The sequence below is a fragment of the Stegostoma tigrinum genome, chromosome 13, assembly GCF_030684315.1.
Source record: "Stegostoma tigrinum isolate sSteTig4 chromosome 13, sSteTig4.hap1, whole genome shotgun sequence".
Taxonomy (NCBI): Eukaryota; Metazoa; Chordata; class Chondrichthyes; order Orectolobiformes; family Stegostomatidae; genus Stegostoma; species Stegostoma tigrinum.
The window spans coordinates 76,680,801-76,701,374 of NC_081366.1; the positions used below are offsets into that span (position 1 = coordinate 76,680,801).

The following is a 20,574-nucleotide window of genomic DNA, read 5'->3' on the forward strand; positions in this document are numbered from 1 at the left end:
TGTGTCTGTATATTATATCTATAATAATATATAATATATATGAAATTTTCATGAATAAAATTTATTTTGAAATTTAAAAAGAATCACATTTGGTGTAGTTAAATGTTTCAAAGTGCTTCTTTGGAGTGATATCAAATAAAATTTGATACCAAGTCACATCATTAAATATTAGGATAGTAATCAAGAACTTATTGCTGAAGGCAAGTAAAAGACAAGTAGGAAATGTGGAGACAGAGAAGCTTGAGGCCTGGGCAATTGAATGTACAGTCACCAATAGTGGAGTGATTTACATCAAAGGTGCTCAAGAGGCCAGAGCCTGTTGAAGTCTTAGGGCAGTGTTGTGTGTGTGTGTGTGTGTGTGTGTGTGTGTGTGTGTGTGTGTGTGTGAGTGTGTGTGTGTGTTTGTATGTGTGTGTGAGAGTCTGTGTGTGTGTGTGTGTGTGTGTGTGTATGTGTGTGTGTGAGAGTCTGTGTATTTGTGTGTGTGTGTGTGTGTGTGTGTGTGTGTATGTGTGTAGGTATGTGTCTGTGAGTGTGTGTGTGTGTGTGAGTGTGTGTGTGTATGTGTGTAGGTATGTGTCTTTGAGTGTGTGTGTGTGTGTGAGTGTGTGAGTTTGTGAGTATTTGCCTGTGTGTCTGTGTCTGTGACTCAGTGAGTTTTTGCATCTGCGTGTGTGAGTCTGTATGCATGTGTGTCCGTGAGTGTGTGTGTGTGGTTTTGTGTGTGTGTATGTCTATGTGTGTGTCTGTGTATGTTTAGCTGTGTGCGAATGTGTCTGTCTGTGTGTGTGAGTCTGCGAGTATGTGTGTCTGTGTGTGTCTGTGAGTGTGTCTGTGTGTGAGAGTCTGTGTGTACCTGTGTGTGTGAGTCTGTGTGTTTGTGTCTGTGTGTGTGTGTGTGTGTGTGTTGGCATGGGGGTGTGGTGTGGTGGGTGGTGGAGAGACTCTTAGTGATCAGACATAAGGAAGAGACTTTAAGATCAAAGCACTGCAGGACCGGGAGCCGATGGCGTCGGTGAACACAGGGGTAATGGGATTTGATAGATGGGTAGCGATTTGGATGAGCTCATATTTCACAGGGGATGAAAGACAGGAAGGCAGTCTAAAGGGCTTTGGAATCCCCTGTTAACATCACAAAGCAGAAAGTTTAAACTTGCATCTTTAATATTTAATTGAGTGTGAATAATGCACAAATATTCTGCTAATGGGAAGGTAACTTGGTTACTTCCAGTTCCTTAAAACAGGAGTTGCACTGTAAACAATGTGTCTGCCTCATTTCCTACATCGGGGAGAGTGCAGGGAAGTGGTATTGAATTGCCCATCAGCTATGATTAAATGGCGGAGTGGACTTGATGGGCTGAATGGCCTTACTTCCACTCCTCTGTCTTACGGTCTTATGGAGTACAAGTGCTAGGGTTGACAACCAGAATGTTTTTCCCGGAGTTGAAATGTCTAACGGTAGGGGTCATGCATTTAAGGTGAGAGGGAGAAAGTTCAAAGGAGATGTGAGGGGCAAGTTTTTTACACAGAGAGTGATAGAAGTCTGGAATGCGCTGCCAGGGGATTGGTGGAGGCAGATACAATAGAAGCTTTTAGATAACCACATGGATATGCAAGGAATGGAGCGATATAGACAAAGGGAAGGCAGAAGGGATTAGTTTCATTTATAATCATGGGCCGAAGGGCCTGTTCCTGTGCTATACTGTTCTAGGTTCTAAGTAAAGAGTGCTGTCTCATCTGCATGGTGCTCCTGGACATCCTGAGTTATTGCAATGTGGCTTGTGACCGCAAGGTCTTCCCTCCTTTCCATCCAGTGCACACCTTGATCCTCCAGCTCACAGTTCCTCTGTTCCACCTCTTGCACCCGCTGTTCCGACTCCCGTCTCTCCTCCTCAACCATCTCCAGTTGTCTCTGCAGTGTAGCCAGCTCCTTCTGCAGCGCAGATTCATTTAGATGGGACTCGAGCTCCTGAATCTGTGGGGGAAGGGCTTGAAAATTATTATCAGTTTATTCAGAGAGCTACACAAACCATTAGCTTCGAGCCAGATGGCAGATAATGGTGAACCACCCAATTAAAGCAATCTAACCATGTCTTTTTAAATCAGATTCATCTCGGTATCCAAGTCTCAAGATACAGCAGCATGCACTGCATCTCAGAATAGAGTGCTGGGTATCTGTATCTCTTATGGCCTTTGTGTCGGCTTACTTGAAATAGCCCTTTCCTTAAGAATGCTATAAAAATTGTACTGAAACAACATTTAAAATTCTAAAACCAATCAAAAGCTGGCTCCCAATTTGTTTAGATAATTACCCCCGTGAGTAAACCCAGGGAGCACAAGGATTAACAGCACAATATGGCCTCTTGAACCTGTTCCATTTTGATCGGAATATGGCTGAACAGATTGTACTCTCAACTCCATTTTCCTGTCGTAACCCTGGGCCCCTCCCCGCCCCGCCATTTCAGAAGGCAGTTCACAGGCAGCCCTATCGCGTGGGGTCGGGAGTCGCGTGTACTTCTGGACTGGGGTAAAGGTGTTGATTTTCCTTTCCCCAAAGAGGCATTCCAGATGTGAATTCTGGAATAAGTGATTGCCTTGGGAGGAAAGACAAGAGTTTAGAAGGGTCCAAGGCGAGTGCATTAAAATAAATAATGTCCCGAGAGGATGTGGTCTAGAAGGATGTTCCCCAGGGTGGGAGAATTTTGAACTGGGGAAGGTATAATGGTAAGGTCCTGGGGTGTGTTGCTGCAGAGACCTGCTGGCTCACAGTCCCTTGAAAGTGGAGTCACAGGTAAACAAGACAGTGAAGATGGCATTTGGTATCCTTGCCTTTAGTGCATTGAGTGTAGGAGTTGGAAGGTCATGTTGCAGCTGTACAGGACATTGGTTCGGCCACTTGGGGAATAATATGTTCAATTCTGGTCTCCCTGCTATAGGACAGATGTTCTGAAACATGAAAGTGGTCAGAAAAGATTTACAAGGATGTTGCCAGGGCTGGAGGGTTTGAGCTACAGGGAGATGTTGAATAGGCTGGGGCTATTTTCCCTGGAGAATTGGAGGCCGAGGGGTGACCTTATAGAGGTTTATAAAATTATGAGGGGCATGGATAGGGTGAATAGTCAAGGTTTCTTTTCTCCAGGGTAGGAGAATCCGAAACTACAGGACATAGGTTTAAGGTGAGAGGGGAAAAATTTAAAAGGGACATAAGGGTAACTTTTTCACACAGAGGGTGGTATATATATGGAAGGAACTAAAGAGGAGCTGGTAGAGGCTGGTGCAATTCTGACATTTAAAAAGCATCTGGATGGGTGGATGAATATGAAGAGTTTTGAGGGATATGGGCTAAGTGCTGGCAAATGGGACTAGATTAGTTTAGGATGTCTGGTTGCCAAATCTGCCCAGATTTGCTTTACCAAAATGCAACATCTCAAATGTATGGAAATTAAATTGCACCTGCCACCCCTCGGCCCATTGGGCCATCTGATCAAGCTCCCGTTATACTCTGAGATAATCTTCTTCATTGTCCGCTACAACTCCTATTTTGGTGTCATCTACAAATTTACCTCTTATATTCACATCCAAATCATTTTAGATAGATGACAAAAAGTAGTGGACCCAGCACTGATCCTTGAGGCACATTGCTGGTCACAGGCCTCCAGTCTGAAAAACAACCCCCTACCACCACCATCTGTCTCCTACCTTCAAGCCAATTTTATATCCAGCTGGTGAGCTCCCACTGGATTCCGTGTGATCTAACCCTGATGACCAGTCTCCCATGAAGAACGTTGTTGAATGCCTTGCTGAAGTCCATTCTGCCTTCATCAAGCTTCTACGTCACTTCTTCAACAAACTCAATCAAGTTAGTGAGACATGATTTCCTACCCCCAAAGCCATCTTGACTATCCCTAAACAGTCCTTACCTTTCCAAATACACGTAAATTGTGTCCCTCAAAATCCTATCAAATAACATACCCACCACTGACGTCACACTCACTGATCTATAGCTCCCTGGCATTTTCTTGGCATTTCTTAAATAGTGGCACCACATTAGCCACCCTCCAGCATTCCGGCACCTTGTCTGTGGCTATCGATGATATAAATATCTCAGCAAGGGGCCCAGCAAATGCTTCCCCAGCCTCCCACAAAGTTCTGTTCAGGTTCCAGGGATTTATCCACATTTTTGCATTTTAGGATGTCCAGCAATTCCTCTTTTGTAATGTGAACACTTTTCAAATATCACTATTTATTGCCCCAAGCACTTTAGCTTCCATATCCTTCTCCACAGTAAACACTGATGCATAGTACTTGTTTAGCATCTCTCCCACCTCCTGCAGTTCCACAAACATGATTCTTGTTTGAAAAAGGTTGTTTTTTTTTTAAAAAGGTTTTCTTTAAAATGTTGGTCCCCAGCAACTGGTGACAACAGCTTTTGGTATAATCACTGGACTGCTAATCTAGAGACCCAGGTAATGTTCTGTGCACCCAGGTTCGAATCTCACTGCGGCAGATGATGGAAGTTGAATTTAATAAAAATCTGGAATTAAAAGTCTAATGACTGTGAAACCATTGTCGATTGTTGGAAAAACCCATCAGATTCACTAATGTCCTTGAGGGAAGGAAAATGCCATTTGGGCAATTAGAAACGGCAATAAATGCTGACCTACTAGATCCTTTATGGTGAATTTTTTAAAAAGCCATGCTGTAACCAGACAGGTTGAAACTTCACCATCGTGCGGCTTGGCCTGAGGAACGAGGCTGCAAATGGAGCTCCACCATTGGAAATAGGTCAAAGACCATCAGGGGGTCAGTTATCTGGAGGGGGGAGTCAAAGTAATCACTGGGGTATGAATGATACAGATCATGAGGGGCAAGTTGGACTGATCACAGGGTCGGCCTGGGGGGCAAGTGGTTAGACAACCAAGGCACAGAGCGAGGACAGAGTGGGGGCTAGAGATAATGGGAACTGCAGATGCTGGAGAATCCCAGATAACAAAGTGTGGAGCTGGACGAACACAGCAGGCCAAGCAGCATCTCAGGAGCACAAAAGCTGACATTTCGGGCCTAGACCCTTCATCAGAGAGCGGGATGGGGTGAGGAAACTGGAATAAATAGGGAGAGAGGGGGAGGCAGACTGAAGATGGATAGAGGAGAAGATAGGTGGAGAGGAGAGTATAGGTGGGGAGAAAGGGAGGGGATAGGTCAGTCCGGGGAGGACGGACAGGTCAAGAGGGTGGAATAAGGTTAGTAGGTCGGAAATGGAGGTGCGGTTTGAGGTAGGAGGAGGGGATAGGTGAGAGGAAGAATGGGGTTACGTATTTTCTTGCCGGGGACAAGCAGGTAACGTTTGCATTCCAACAGGATCTAAATATATTGTGAATGTTGGTCTGAAACAAACACAGAGAATTGTTGCATAAACTCAGCAAGTCTGAGGAGAGAGGAACAGGGTTAGCGTTTTGAGTCCAGTATAATTCTTTGGTCTGACTCCTTTAATCTACACTGCGTTTCCCAGGCATCCAGACTCTCTTACATCTTTCAGGGACTGACACAGCTTCTGAGAACTGACTGCCTGTTAGCTCTCCAGCTTACATCTGTTAAAACCAGAACTGCCCAGAGCAGGGACCAATAAAGTGCGGGAAGGGGTGCTGCAGGATGAGTCCCTACCAAGGTGATTTGAAGATTTTGTCAGAGTTGTGACCTTTCAGATGAAATGTTTCACCTCAGGCCCGCCAGCCCTGTTACAGTATGTATAAAAAAAACCTACGCTACCAGATGAAAGAAATGCATAGAAGTTTGGCCTGGATTCTTGGTCAATGCTCATCCCATAGCCAGCATTGCTAGGACCGATGACCCGGTTGTTGCAACATCTCTGTCTTTGGAATCTTGCTGCCTGATCACCGACTCTCCCTGACTGACAGCTTTACCGTACTGCCCGTTAGAGTGGCCCATGTCTCTCTGTTGACTATTCCAGTTAGGCAGTGAGAATACAAATAGCTCCACCAATACCAACATGCATTGCAACATCAATAGATGAAGACTGGGCATGGCCTTCATTTTTAACCACCAGGGGCCAACAAGGGGGAAGCGTGCTGCTGAAGCCGGTCTCCAACGTTGACATTACTTTAAGACGATTGAGCCGCCTTCGCTGCGGATCACAGCGGACCCGTCGCCCACATTCCTGCTGCTTGCCAGCCCCACTGAAGAAAGGAGCGAATTCCCGTGCGGAGCGTAAAGCCTGACCTTTTTGTGATGCTGCAGCCGCTCCTCCTCCAGGGTCTTGGTGACACTGGTAACTTCCTCCAATGCTTTGAGCAGCTGTATGCTCGGATCGACCTGCTGCAGGAGGATCGCACTCTGCCGGTTCGCCTCCTTCTGCTTAACCAACATCTGGAACACGGGTCGGAACACAAACACAGTGAAACATCTGCGGCTTTCCACACCTCCCCCAACTCTACCAAACCGCTCTCAACCCCACCACTTTGCACCTCTCCTGACTGGGGCGAAAATCATGCTCAGCATTTATCCAAAGCAAAACTGCACAGGAGTTTGCTAGGCAACTTTTGATTCAGGTTTTACTGATTGACGTCAACATGCAGGCTCATTAATACAAAGGATGGCTTCACCAGCTAGTTGTTGTCAGTCCAGATTTCTACCACAAAACATCAAAAAAACAGTGTGGGCTTTGTTACAGTTTACCCCATGAGCATCCGGCTTCTTAGCCTGCGACATGGCCACAGAATTTTGAGATCCAACAGAGTTTTCCCTGATCGAATGCAGACATTGCAATAAGAATTGCGACCTGCTGATGTACTAAACTGCAGAACGTGCAGCTAGCTACAGTCAGTCATTCCCTCTCACAGCATGTCCCCGCTGAAGCTGGTACAAGGTGGTATGGCGTTACAATGAGATCTAGGTGTTCTTGTACATCAGTCAATGCAGGTACAGCAGGCAGTGAAGAAAGCTAATGGCATGCTGGCCTTCATAACAAGAGGAATTGAGTATAGGAGCAAACAGGTCCTTCTGCAGCTGTACAGGGCCCTGGTGAGACCGCACCTGGAGTATTGTGTGCAGTTTTGGTCTCCAAATTTGAGGAAGGACATTCTGGCTATTGAGGGAGTGCAGTGTAGGTTCACAAGGTCAATTCCTGAAATGGCGGGACTATCGTATGTTGAAAGATTGGAGCGACTGGGCTTGTATACACTTGAGTTTAGAAGGATGAGAGGGGATCTGATTGAGGCATATAAGATTATTAAGGGATTGGACAATCTGGAGGCAGGAAGCATGCTTCCGCTGATGGGTGAGTCCAGAACCAGAGGGCACAGTTTAAAAATAAGGGGTAGGCCATTTAGAACAGAGTTGAGGATAAACTTCTTTACCCAGAGAGTGGTGGATATATGGAATGCTTTGCCCCAGAATGCAGTGGAGGCCAAGTCTCTGGATGCTTTCAAGAAAGAGATAGACAGAGCTCCTAAAGATAGTGGAATCAAGGGTTATGGGGATAAGGCAGGAACAGGACACTGATTGTGGATGATCAGCCATGATCATAACGAATGGTGGTGCTGGCTCGAAGGGCCGAATGGCCTACTTCAGCACCTATTGTCTATTGTAAAAGCTGGTATCACGTAGTTCCTGTTGTGTTGCTTCCTTGAGAAAGGGCACTGCCGTTGTGCAAAGGCAGATGTCTGGCTGCCACTCACGAGAGTCAGGAACAGTGAGTGCTACTGATGTGATACTGTACAGCCAATGTGGTTCATATTGCTTTGGTGTAGGTGTCTCTGTAAGTAAAAGGGAGTTCCCAAACCAATGAAAGTAGGCCTTCCATCTATAAGCACCTCATCATGACATCAGGTTGTTCCAATGAATTGGTTACTAATAAAGTCTTGTCATTGTAACTGAGCTAATTCGCACACAGAAAACCAATACAGCGCCCTCCTGCTACTACTGGAAGAGGATTTGTTATGAACTGTGCTCAGTCAGACAGTCCCTACGGTGTGGAAACAGGCCCTTCAGCCCAACAAGTCCACACTGACCCTCAGAGCATCCCACCCAGACCCACCCTATAACACACCTGATCTACACATCCCTGAACACTACGGGCAATTTAGCATGGCCAATCCACCCTAACCTGCGCATCTTTGGACTGTGGGAGGAAACCGGAGCGTCCGGAGGAAACCCACACAGACACGGGGAGAATGTGCAAACTCCACACAGAGACGGTCACCCAAGGGTGGAATCCAACCCAGGTCCCTGGTGCCTTGAGGCAACAGTGCTAACCACTGAGCCACCGTGTTATAGACCAGACCGGACCCCCTCAAAATATTTTAAGAATGTAGCCCAGATCCTAACTTTCTCTTACTTTAAAAGGTAGATGTGAAGTGCTGTGTTCCAGATGCCAGGCAACTGGTCAAAACTACTTGATGTTAAGCTAAACACAATTTATTCAAATACAACAGTTAAAATACAAACAAAAGAAAGAGCATTTTAGAATACTTAGCTATTGCAAAACTTAAATGAATGATAGATACGGTATCTATTACTAACTAATTGTTTCAATACAGTGACATCCCACAAATGCACCCCTTGGCAAAAAAGCAAATTCAAGCGCAGATTCTCACATGCAGTTCTCCAATCCAGCAGGAATAAACATCAAGAGAAAATTCTGAACGTGTACCAGCCAAGAGGCTTTCACTGAAGTTTCCGACTCATTTGAGGCCTCAAACAACTTCTGCGGCCAAAGCTTAAAAAAACTAGAAAGCTTTTCAAAAAAAAACACCCCAAGGCCTCACAAGTTGTTTTCCCACAATCATCTTCAAGATTCAGTCTGGAATCTTCGAAAATACACCAGGACAAAATAACTTATTAAAGTGACAGCACCGTCACAACTGTATCACTCGGCTCCATGTTGCCACCGCTAGTGTGTGTATCTGTGCAGAGGGAAGAATTTACCATAAATCATAGCGCTGTTATCTCTCCATCTCACTGTTAATACATCTGTGTGAGGCAATGTGATCTAAAAGGTCACACATCTCTCTCCTTTGCTGCACTAAGGCACATGGGTGTGTGTGTGTGTGTGTGTGTGTGTGTGTGTGTGTGTGTGTGAATAATATCAATGTTCTTTTGCACTCTCAGATAGTTACAGAGACTATATTCAAAAATATGTTGCAGTAACCATTCAAGTATGTGTTGTAATCTTGTTACAATTATGCGACTGCATTCTCCACCACCAGCCTGAAAGGGTCAGTAACCCCACATTAATTCAGTGCTATATTGGTGACTTAATCTGGAGAAAGAACAGCATCAACATTCTCGTTGTGATAAATGTTTCATGTTTAAATTGCTTCAGGCAAGCGTATTTCATAGAAGAATAACACCGACAATGTTTAAAATAAAGTAACTCAGCCCTCGCTAGATGCAGACCTCTTGCTGCCTTGCCCTTATACACATACCTCATGAGCAAACAACTCAGCCTTCTGCCTTAGGCTCTGTTCCAGGTCTAGCTGTTGTCTCAGCTCCTCATATTCTTGTGTTGCCATCACAGAAACTGGGCCACAAAACATTGCACAGACAGGTTATTGACTTCTTGTCCTTCTAGCAGTAGACTTCTAACAGAAATCATAGTGTAAGACAGGGACTGGGAAAGAGTTGTGGCGGAGGAACGGCGAGGAACAGGCAGAAAATCCTTACAGACCAAATGCCAACAGTAGTGTTAAACTTATGGCATTGTACACGCTCCTCCCAAATGCCGCTCCACTGTACTGCATCCTGCAAGAGTGATCTGTGAAAATTCTTCTCCTGGCTGAAAACTCTTGCACCATGCTTCAAAGGTATTGGAGAATTTTGATTGAATCTAAAGTAACTTCAACAAATTTTTGATCCTATTTTGTTGCAATTAATATGTCATTATCCACTGTCTTGAATAAAACACTCAGGGTTATCATGGCAGTTATTATAACAGCACCAACAGAAGCAATTAAAGAAAGGAACAAAATCTTGCATTCACGAAGCAGCATCACCTCAGGAAACCTCTAAGCACAATGAAATACTTTCGAAGTATAGTCCACTGTTATATCGCAGCGAACTGTTTTGCTTGGACAATTACTTAGTGCAATAATGACACAATCTGAGATTGCATTTACCAGCGCAGCTGTATGACGGCAATTTATAATTTTCTCCCCATTCTACTGCTGGCTAGTAAATAAATTAAATAACCTTCCACATTTAACCTCAATGCCCATTCGGAGTATAATATTGCCTCAGGTACTCCAAGTAAAGAATACAGAGTGCATTTTAATCAGTTTAGTAGTTGGAGTTTGCAAATATTCGTGTTCATTTATAAGCTAAAACGACTTCCGATCCTCCTCTTTGCAATGCACACCCGTTCACATTGACACAGATGCCAGGATGTGACCTAGAGGTTGTGATCTTGGTGCCTAGTTGAAAGGCTGGGACAACCTCTCCTGCATTATGCCAGCTCACTTTGCAGCGATCTAATGGTCAATAAATTGTAAATTCGCTCTGTCCCTATTTGGGAGAGAATTGCACCTCTAAGATCTTCCAAGAATGTTCCACTGCCTGTTGTCCAGGAAACTAAGCTTATCTTAATTTATTTTCAATTAGCTTAATAGAATGCAGAATCCAAGGGAAAAATAAAATCTCAAGTCCACATTTATCGTTTGATCATGAAAGCCTTCCCCAGTAAAACTCCAGGTGGGAGAACTAATGGATCGTTCTGGATAATTACAGTAATTTCAAGAGTTTTCCACATGGCCATTAAGTATCAAAATTACAAGACAAATATTACTAAGGGACATGTGGTAAATCAACAGTGAAGGTTAACTATTTGTGTGGAAGGTTTAAGTTATACAGAAAGGCTGGATAGGCTGGGATGTTTTTCTCTGGAGCATAGCGGTAACCTTATGGAGGCTTATAAAATCATGAGGGGTACAGATAGGGTGAATGGTTAGTGTCTTTTCCCTAGGATTTGGGATGTTAAGACAGAGTGGCATATAGATGAGAGGGGAGAGATTTAAAAAAGACATGAGGGGCTAAAGTTTTACACAGGGGGTGGTTCGTGTGTAAAACGAACTTCCTGAGGAAGTGGTGGATGTGGGCACAATTACAACATTTAAAAGACATTTAGATAAGTACAAGGGTAGGAAAGGTTTGGGGGGATATGGGCCAGGAGCGGGCAGGTGGGACCAGTTTAGTTGGGGTTATGGTCAGCATGGACTGGTTGGACCAAAGGGTCTGTTTCTGCACTGTATGACTCTATGACTCTCGGTATGGTTTATAATTATTGGTTTTAATAGTTTGCTTGTAGCATTCTGTGCTGTTCATTTAATAGCACTTTTTATTTTCCCCACTGTATGGTTTTAGTTCCACCTACTATAGTCATACGCTGGCTTTGAACTTGTAGAGATTTGCAGTACATTACACTTTTGAAATCGTGTGGGAGATACGCTCAGCCAACCATGGGACAGAGTATTCCGTGTATGGTGTTGATTCTTATACATAACTTTGAATTTCAACAACGATGAGATTCTCAGGAAATAAACTAACTTCCTCTCTCAATGAAAGCATTTTACTTCAACCCAGAAAAAGCTAATTTTCATTGCTTCTGAAAAAGATCATCCTATTTATACTTGTGAAATATGTTGCTTTTCATATTCTGAAGCGAGTCATTATTAAAGTAACTGCCCATTGACTGTAAATTGAGTTATCATTTCTGGAAAAATCTAATCAAGAGAACCAGATCACTCAGATCAGGAAAAATGGACATATTGGTGTTTAAATGAGTTCCTCCGAAAATTACGCTTATTCTACAGAATAACAACAGGTATGTTTGAACTCACCCCTGTTGAAATTTTTAATTGTTTTTGCTTGTTTCTCCAGCAAGTTTTGAAGTTCTGTCATCTCAGCTTGCTCTCTTTCCAGCTGAAAGGACAAACATTAACAACATTAGTTCTGAGTCAACCCATCTCAGGGGGTTTTGCATCATTAAAATGTGACAGGTCTTGATCCAAATGAAGTCTAGAGAAGACAGGGTTTAAGAATATGGTGTGTAATACAGGAAAGAGGCTGGTGTTTTCATTTACACCCCTGGATGATCTTAGGATCGTAAGCAGTAGTGGCTGATGATAGTGGCTTCGAAAATTGCTTTACATGGTCTGGCCAGATCTGGCAATGAATGGTTAAACCATGTATCTAATGGGTGAATGAGGACCGTTGTGGAGAAGCGGTTATGTCCCTATCTCAGAACTACACGGCCATGTTCCAGGGGTGTGTCAGAACCTGTGTGAACAGGTTGCTTAAAACTATCTAATATGGGTTGCTCTGCTACTTTACATTTCCATCACTGTGAATATGGAGCTTCCATGCATAGATAATAAATTGCTATTGGCCATCCTAAACTGCCCATGGTATCCAGGAACATGCAGGCGAGGTGGTTTTTGCTGGTTTTGTCTAAACTCGGGAGTATGATTATCTGCCATTGGGACTAATAGGGGACACAAGAACTGCTCTGATTATCACGGCTGTAGATTTAGAGGGTGCTAAAGGTCCTCTCATATGCTGTCAAGTCAATAGAAAACACTTACTCTGGTGGTTAATTCCTCAATGCTGCTCTGCAATTCCTGCACTTGACCCGCAAGCTGTTTCTTCTCCTCCAGAAGCTGTGTTACTGTCTCCTGCAGATCTGTGGATACACGCAGGAGTTAGAGACAAGCAAACCTCCCCTTCACACGCCCACCACAAGCTTCCCACCCTTTATGTCATAACAGGAGCACCCGATAAACAAAAGATCATCTTTGGGCAGAACAATCTCTAATGCAAGCAGCAAGGATTTTTGTAGCTCCCCCCGAATGCCAACAAATCCATCCAAACATCCAGGCACAAGTGTTTTAGGGAGCTTTTTCATTTGCGCTGTACAGACTGCTCTGCACCATATAGTGTAAAGTGGACTCTACGGGACACAGATCGAGGCTCTCAGTTGTGACTATCTTTGTTGCACTCCTTGTCCTCAGTGTAAGGTTCTAACACTAACCCTCAAACATGTGATGTGTGCACTATAGGATTACCAGAAAATGGAATCTTATTTTCGCCGCTGTGCTTTTACGAGATGGTTGACACCTGGTTTCAACACGGAATATACTTTAACTAACAGGATCAGTTCTCATTATTGAGATAATATTAAGTTGGAGAGGGTTCAGAAGGGATTTACCAAACGTTGCCAGGAATGGAAGGTTTGAATTACAGGGAGAGGCTGGGTCTTTATTCACTGGAGCGTAGGAGGCTGAAGGGTGATCTTATAGAGGTTTATAAAATCATGAAAGGTATAGATAAGGTGCGTGGCAGTTGTCTCTCCCCAGGGAGGGGGATTTCAAGGCTAGGGGGCATATCTTTAAGGTAAGAGGAGAGAGATTTTAAAATGGCTTGCAGGGCAACATTTTTATTTGTAGAGTGGTTCATGTGCGGAACAAACTTCCAGAGGAAGTGATGAATGCGTCACAACGTTTAAAAGTCAGTTGGATAAGTCCATATATAAAAAAATGTTTGGAGGGATATGGGCCAAGCACAGGCAGGTGGGATTAGTTTGGTTTGGGTGTATGGTTCGCATGGACTGGCTGGCCTGAAGGGTCAGTTCCCGTACTATATAGCCCTATGACAATGACTCTAAGGCTTACTCTGCTAGTTTGAATGTTTCCAACTGTGGTCCGGTAAAGTGTGTATTTCTCCTCACTTTGCTATACACTGTGGGATGGCTATTGAATTGCACTGATGCAATGTTGTTGTAGATCCTGACATTGAAGAGCATGGGGAGCCAGTAATTGGGGTTCACAGGTTGTGGGTGAAAGTTCACTTTTTGTAAACCACTGGAGCACGTTGATGTTCACCTTTGACCTGTTGCTGATACTGAAGGCAGGGATCAGGGCTGGTGTCCTGTGGCTCCTCCTCTGCAGCCCCACAGTCTGAAATACTGGGGAGCAAGTCATCCATGCAAACACGGGATGTTAGACTCAGGTACTTCAGCTTCTTGTTCTCATGACTGAGCTGTAAGAGATTCAACCAATCCTTGGATGAAAGTTTTGAAAAACGACATAGCCTTGAACAGCAATAAAAGTGAAAAGTCACCTTACTTTAATTCATGCAGTCCTGTCCACCCCATCTCCCACATGGTGAATGTGAGATTGATAAAGTTAATGTACAGTGTGGAGATCAATTTTTACTTGTGTCCAGTTCACAGCACACAGAGGCTGTCCAGATCTTGCATGGCAATTTTTGGTGGCATTCTGGCGAAATTGGTTATAAATTAACAATGGCTTTGCCAACGGCTTCATTTTCCTTAACAAAGAGAAAAGAGCTGACTGTTCAAGTATCTAAGTGCACTCCATTGAAACTGAAAGGCCAAAGTTAGGCAGAGTAGACACTAATTATTCAACTGCGAGAAGTCAAGCTCATTTAAAAAGTGTGGTATCTAGGTAATGTCTCGGAGATTTGGGTTCAAATCCTGCCATCGCAGATGATGGAATTTGAATTCAATAACAAAAGTCTGGAATTAAGAGTCTAACGATGTCTGTGAAATCGTTGCCATTGTTGGAACAAACCCATCTGGCTCACTAATGTCCTATAGGGAAGGAAACTGCCATCCTTACCTGGCCTGGCCTACATGTGACTCCAGACCCACGGCAATGTGGTTGTCTCTTAACTGCCCTCTGGGCAATTAGGGATGGGCGATAAATGCTGCCCTGGCCAGAGATACCCTCATCCCATGACTGAATAGAAAATAAAAAGCCTAGCGCTTGTTTTTTGGTTATTAGAAGAACACTGCTCATTATCCCAATGTGCCTGACAGATCCAAGTGTTAGTTAACGCTTGAATCTCTATTGGATTGGAGTTGTGTGAATATTTTCTGTGTGGTAGAATGAGATTTGATGGAAATCGTTATGCTGTAACTGATCACAAGACTCAGACATCAGTAACGAAGAAGACACCAATTGGGAATGAACATGTGAAGAGAGAAGTCTTTAGTCACTGCACTGCTGTGTATGGATGTAAGTAAGGGAGTGTTATGGTGCAGGAGATGTTGAAGAGCCTTACACACAAAGAAGGAGCAGGCATCCTCAGGTGCCATGTGCAGATACAGCCCAGAATTACTCCAAAGTCACACGGCACCAGGTTATAGAGCAGGTTTATTTGAAATCATGAGCTTTCAGAGTGTTGCTCCATCATCAGGTGAAGACCATAACCTGGTGTTCTGTGGCACCATCCCAGTCTGACACTGGCACCCCCACATCAGAAATACTCCAGACTGGTATCTCAATGCGCAGGGAGGAGTATTGGCTGAAAGCATAAGAGAAAACAGTCTGCACTTTGCTATCTGGCCATCTGACCCCCAAAGATACAGTCAACATTTTAAAGTTGGACTCGTTGCTACCTTTGTGGCCAAGACTTCAGCATTCTCTCGGCAAGATTTCTCAATCTCCAGCTGTGTGTGCAGAGCGTTTACTTCTTCGATAACCATCTGTGAAACTGGAAGAGAATTTCAGGTCAATCCGGCTGAATTAGACATGCAGTCCATCTCTACTCACAGTCAGATCCTGAAGGAAGATGTTACCGTTCTTCAGGGATGATGAGAACAAACAGCAAATACGCCCATGAAAGTCTGACTGCTCTCTTTACTTGGAGAATTACAAACACAGGTCACATATCTCAAGGAAGGATGGAAAATTCAAGCAGAAAGAAACAACTCTGAACTCCAAATTATTGACACCTCAGATGGATATATCCAAGTAACCAGAATTCACCTCCGTACTGACGTGAAGAATTCTGTGTGGAGGCTCATATTTTATAGCAAACGGAATTATCGAGGATAACTAAGAGGATTGTACAAATATTACAGAAAACGAGGGTGGGGAGGTGGCAGAGAGGGCTGGGAGGAGGAGGAAGGAGGACTGGGAAGGTGAGGGGGAGGGATGGGAAAATGAGAGGGAAGAATGGGAAGGTGAGGGGGAGGGATGGGATAATGAGAGGGAAGAATGGGAAGGTGAGGGGGAGGGATGGGATAATGAGAGGGATGAATGGGAATGTGAGAGGGAGGGATGGGAAAATGTGGGAGAAGAATGGGAAGGTGATGGGGAGGGATGGGAAAATGTGGGAGAAGAATGGGAAGGTGATGGGGTGGGATGGGAAAATGAGAGGGAAGAATGGGAAGGTGAGGGGGAGGGATGGGAAAATTAGAGGGAAGAATGGGAAGGTGATGGGAAGGGATGGGAAAATGAGAGGGAAGAATGGGAAGGTGAGGGAGAGGGATGGGAAAATGAGAGGGAAGAATGGAAAGGTGATGGGGAGGGATGGGAAAATGAGAGGGAAGAATGGGAAGGTGAGGGAGTGGGATGGGAAAATGAGAGGGAAGAATGGGAAGGTGAGGGGGAGGGATGGGAAAATGAGAGGGAAGAATGGGAAGGTGAGGAAGTGGGATGGGAAAATGAGGGGGATGAATGGGAAGGTGAGGGGGAGGGATGGGAAAATGAGAGAGAAGAATGGGAAGGTGAGGGGGAGGGATGGGATAATGAGAGGGATGAATGGGAATGTGAGGGGGAGGGATGGGAAAATGTGGGAGGAGAATGGGAAGGTGATGGGGAGGGATGGGAAAATGTGGGAGAAGAATGGGAAGGTGATGGGGAGGGATGGGAAAATGAGAGGGAAGAATGGGAAGGTGAGGGAGTGGGATGGGAAAATGAGAGGGAAGAATGGGAAGGTGAGGGGGAGGGATGGGAAAATGAGAGGGAAGAATGGGAAGGTGAGGAAGTGGGATGGGAAAATGAGGGGGATGAATGGGAAGGTGAGGGGGAGGGATGGGAAAATGAGAGGGAAGAATGGGAAGGTGAGGGGGAGGGATGGGAAAATGAGAGGGAAGAATGGGAAGGTGATGGGGAGGGATGGGTAAATGAGGGAGAAGAATGGGAAGGTGATGGGGAGGGATGGGAAAATGAGGGAGAAGAATAGGAATGTGAGGGAGAGGGATGGGAAAATGAGAAGGAAGAATGGAAAGGTGATGGGGAGGGATGGGAAAATGAGAGGGAAGAATGGGAAGGTGAGGGAGAGGGATGGGAAAATGAGGGAGAAGAATAGGAATGTGAGGGGGAGGGATGGGAAAATGAGAGGGAAGAATGGGAAGGTGAGGAAGTGGGATGGGAAAATGAAGGGGAAGAATGGGAAGGTGAGGGGGAGGGATGGGAAAATGAGAGGGAAGAATGGGAAGGTGAGGGGGAGGGATGGGAAAATGAGACGGAAGAATGGGAAGGTGAGGGGGAGGGATGGGGAAATGAGAGGGAAGAATGGGAAGGTGAGGGGGAGGGATGGGAAAATGAGAGGGAAGAATGGGAAGGTGAGGGGGAGGGATGGGAAAATGAAGGGGAAGAATGGGAAGGTGAGGGGGAGGGATGGGAAAATGAGAGGGAAGAATGGGAAGGTGAGGGAGAGGGATGGGAAAATGAGGGAGAAGAATGGGAAGGTGAGGGGGAGGGATGGGAAAATGAGAGGGAAGAATGGAAAGGTGATGGGGAGGGATGGGAAAATGAGAGGGAAGGTGAGGGGGGGTGGGAAAATGAGAGGGAAGAATGGGAAGGTGAGGGAGTGGGATGGGAAAATGAGAGTTAAGAATGGCAAGGTGATGGGGAGGGATGGGAAAATGAGAGGGAAGAATGGGAAGGTGAGGGAGAGGGCTGGGAAAATGAGGGGGAAGAATGGGAAGGTGAGGGGGAGGGATGGGAGGATGAGAGGGAAGAATGGGAAGGTGAGGGAGAGGGCTGGGAAAATGAGGGGGAAGAATGGGAATGTGAGGGGGAGGGATGGGAAAATGAGGGGGATGAATGGGAGGGTGAAGGGGAGGGTTGAGGTATTGAGGGATTGGAAGATAACGGGTAGGGATGGAGAAGTGAAGAGGAGGATGTGGAGGTGAAAGGGAGGGAAGGGAAGGTGAAGGGCGAGGAACGGGGAGGTGAGAAGAAGGGATGGGAAGTTGAGGAGGTGGGTGCGAATGAGAGGGAGGGATGGGAAAATAAGGAGAAGGGATGGGAAGGTAGGGAGGTGGGATGGGGACGTCATGAGGGAGGACTGGAAGGGTGAACGGGTAGAATAGCAAGGTGGGAAATGAGGAACGAGCAGGAAGTTGATCATGGAGGCAGTGGAATAGGTGCAGCACTGAGACAAGTTATTTTAGCATTGGGAGTGGCCATGAAGAGATTGCTCTGACGATGTATGGTGAGCAGTCTGCAGAAACTGGCTCAAAAATAATACTTTCATAATCCCACAGGAAGTGATAACCAATGGGCGATGAAGAAAACGTCAATTCTGGAAATCCTGGAAGAAAATGAAGATCTCCTGGTATAACTCTCTTATGAAACAAGAATTGGAGCAGTATCGCTGCAGGCAGATTCTAATCCCTACTGGGAGCTCTCCCTCATGTCAGACATGGTTTATGAGCCTACTGCTGTTAACATTTGTGATTTGATGAATAATTTATTGTGAACCTAAGTCACTTTAGTAAATTAATCAAAAACTCTCTTGATTCTACCAGTGAATCATTTGCATTAAGTCAATCCAACAAACAGTTAACAAAAATAGCAATTGTTGACTTGTTTTTGGTGTATGATGACTGCCATCCAGCTCACGTCACCTCCCTGCGGAGGGTCCACTCTGGGCCAGTCAGCAGTGGAAACACTAGCCGTTCCTGTCCTTCATCAGCAGAGAAGAACCAATCACAGTACCATTGTTACTTTACATTTTGGGTTACTGCCTAATGATTATGAGGAGAATGCAAGTGACATATTGACTGAAAATCATACTGTGGAACAAACAGATGGCAGATTAAATTCATAGAGAAAGACGTGGCCTTTAATTTCGCATTCTGGCCACCTTGTCCAATTCATACTCACAAAGCTTAGGAGTAGACATATTTACATTTAAGCATTTTATCTTGATTCTTTCGTATTTAAGTTATTGATAGTAGAATAATTTATTTACCCCAATCAATTTGCATTTTTGTGAGCATGCTTGTTTTGCAAAATATCCACTATCGCCACCCTCATTTCTAAGGGTTAATGAAATAAACCTTATTTCTGGTTTAACAGTGGTCTTTCCTGACCCAACATTTACTTTCTAGCTTACAATCCAAACTGGGCTCCGGTTTAGACTGCTACTGTTTTGAATGCAAACATGGTTCACCATAGTGTAACTGGCAAGGAACTGAACTGGACCAGCCATTAAAAATATTGGAGCTACAAGAGCAGGTCTGAGTTTGTGAATTATATGGTGAGTTACTCACCTCCTGTCTCCCCAGATTCTGTCCACCATCTACAAGGAATATGTCAGGGATGAGATGGAATTCTAGAATACTCTCCACTTGCCTGGATGATGTGGCTCAAAATGCACAACAGTGTCAATATCTGTTCTGAGAAAGGGTCACTAGGCCCAAAAAGTTAATTCTATTTTTCCTTCACAAATTCTGCCAGACCTGCTGAGCTTTTCCAGCAACTTTGTTTTTGTACCAATATCAAAGCAGCCTGCTTTCTTTGATAGCACCTTCCAAACCCACAACCATATTGAAGGACAAAGGTAATAGATGAACAGGAACACCAGCACTTGTAAGCTCCCCTCAAAGCCACACACCACCCTGACCTGGAACAATATTGCAATTCTTTTGTTGCTCACTGAGTTAAAATACTGGTTCTTCATTCCTAACAGTATTGTGGGTAGACCCGCATCAAATGTGCTACAGCGGTTCAAGAAGATTGACCAGCATCTTCACAAGGGAAACTGGGAACAGATACCAAAAGCTGGTTTTGCCTCCAAAGCTGACACTAACCTCCCAATTTAGGAATGTAGACTAGTAGGGTGAAAAGCTCCTTTCTGTCTTCCCTAGGAGGACTTCTTCCCTGATAAAATAATCTTGGGGTCATCTCAATGAAATGCCTATTGATCAATTTGCCGAAAATTCCGAGACCTAACGCTATCATGTGGAAAAGGGGCAAGAATGGGTCAAATGGTGTTATGGACAGATTGTGAGTTTTAAAATGTGTCTCTCTCATAATTCTCACGCATCTGCCCATAAGTGGAGGGAGATTCAATTTTTATAACAGTGGTGGCGTATTTTATTCCTCCTTCTGTTTGCTGACTCTCAGCACTGCAACAACACCATTGTATAAGCTGAAGCAGAAGGAGGGTTATTTCTGAGTCAAAGAGATCATTAAATTTGCACCAATTTAAGTCCAGAACAACTGAGAGAGACCTGTTGATCAATGTTCTTGCTTTTAAGATGGAGTCTAAAAGTCCAGAGTCTGGATTCCATTGTGAGAATGGTTGGTGAGCTAGACAGCAATTCAGGAGTCATAGGTTGTCTCTTCTCATTAAAATTCCTTTGAAAGTTATGTGAGGAATATTGCTCAAGCGTAACTCCTGCCTCATTGTTTTATGGAAAAGATGTTGATTACTTGTGGAGAATACAGACTGATGGCTGCCTTTCACGGGCCACTGGTCTTTCCTTTGTAGCCCAAGGCTTGATGTTGGATGAAGCAACCC

General features: G+C 44.7%; 1 protein-coding gene across 4 annotated transcripts in view; it reads right to left on the reverse strand.

Annotated features, from left to right (window-relative positions):
- Positions 1-20,574, reverse strand: part of shtn3 (shootin 3) — a 126,858-nt gene that overhangs the window by 25,732 nt on the left and 80,552 nt on the right. For 2 of the 4 annotated variants that reach the window (XM_059650788.1, XM_059650787.1), the window contains 7 exons: positions 15,431-15,525; positions 13,890-14,046; positions 12,594-12,691; positions 11,850-11,931; positions 9,444-9,538; positions 6,238-6,384; positions 1,822-1,975 (listed from right to left, as the gene is read on the reverse strand). In XM_059650788.1, the coding sequence (XP_059506771.1) occupies positions 1,822-1,975; positions 6,238-6,384; positions 9,444-9,538; positions 11,850-11,931; positions 12,594-12,691; positions 13,890-14,046; positions 15,431-15,525 (828 nt within the window). The remainder of the gene's footprint in view (positions 1-1,821; positions 1,976-6,237; positions 6,385-9,443; positions 9,539-11,849; positions 11,932-12,593; positions 12,692-13,889; positions 14,047-15,430; positions 15,526-20,574) is intronic. The other 2 variants (XM_059650790.1, XM_059650789.1) reach the window with 2 other exon arrangements.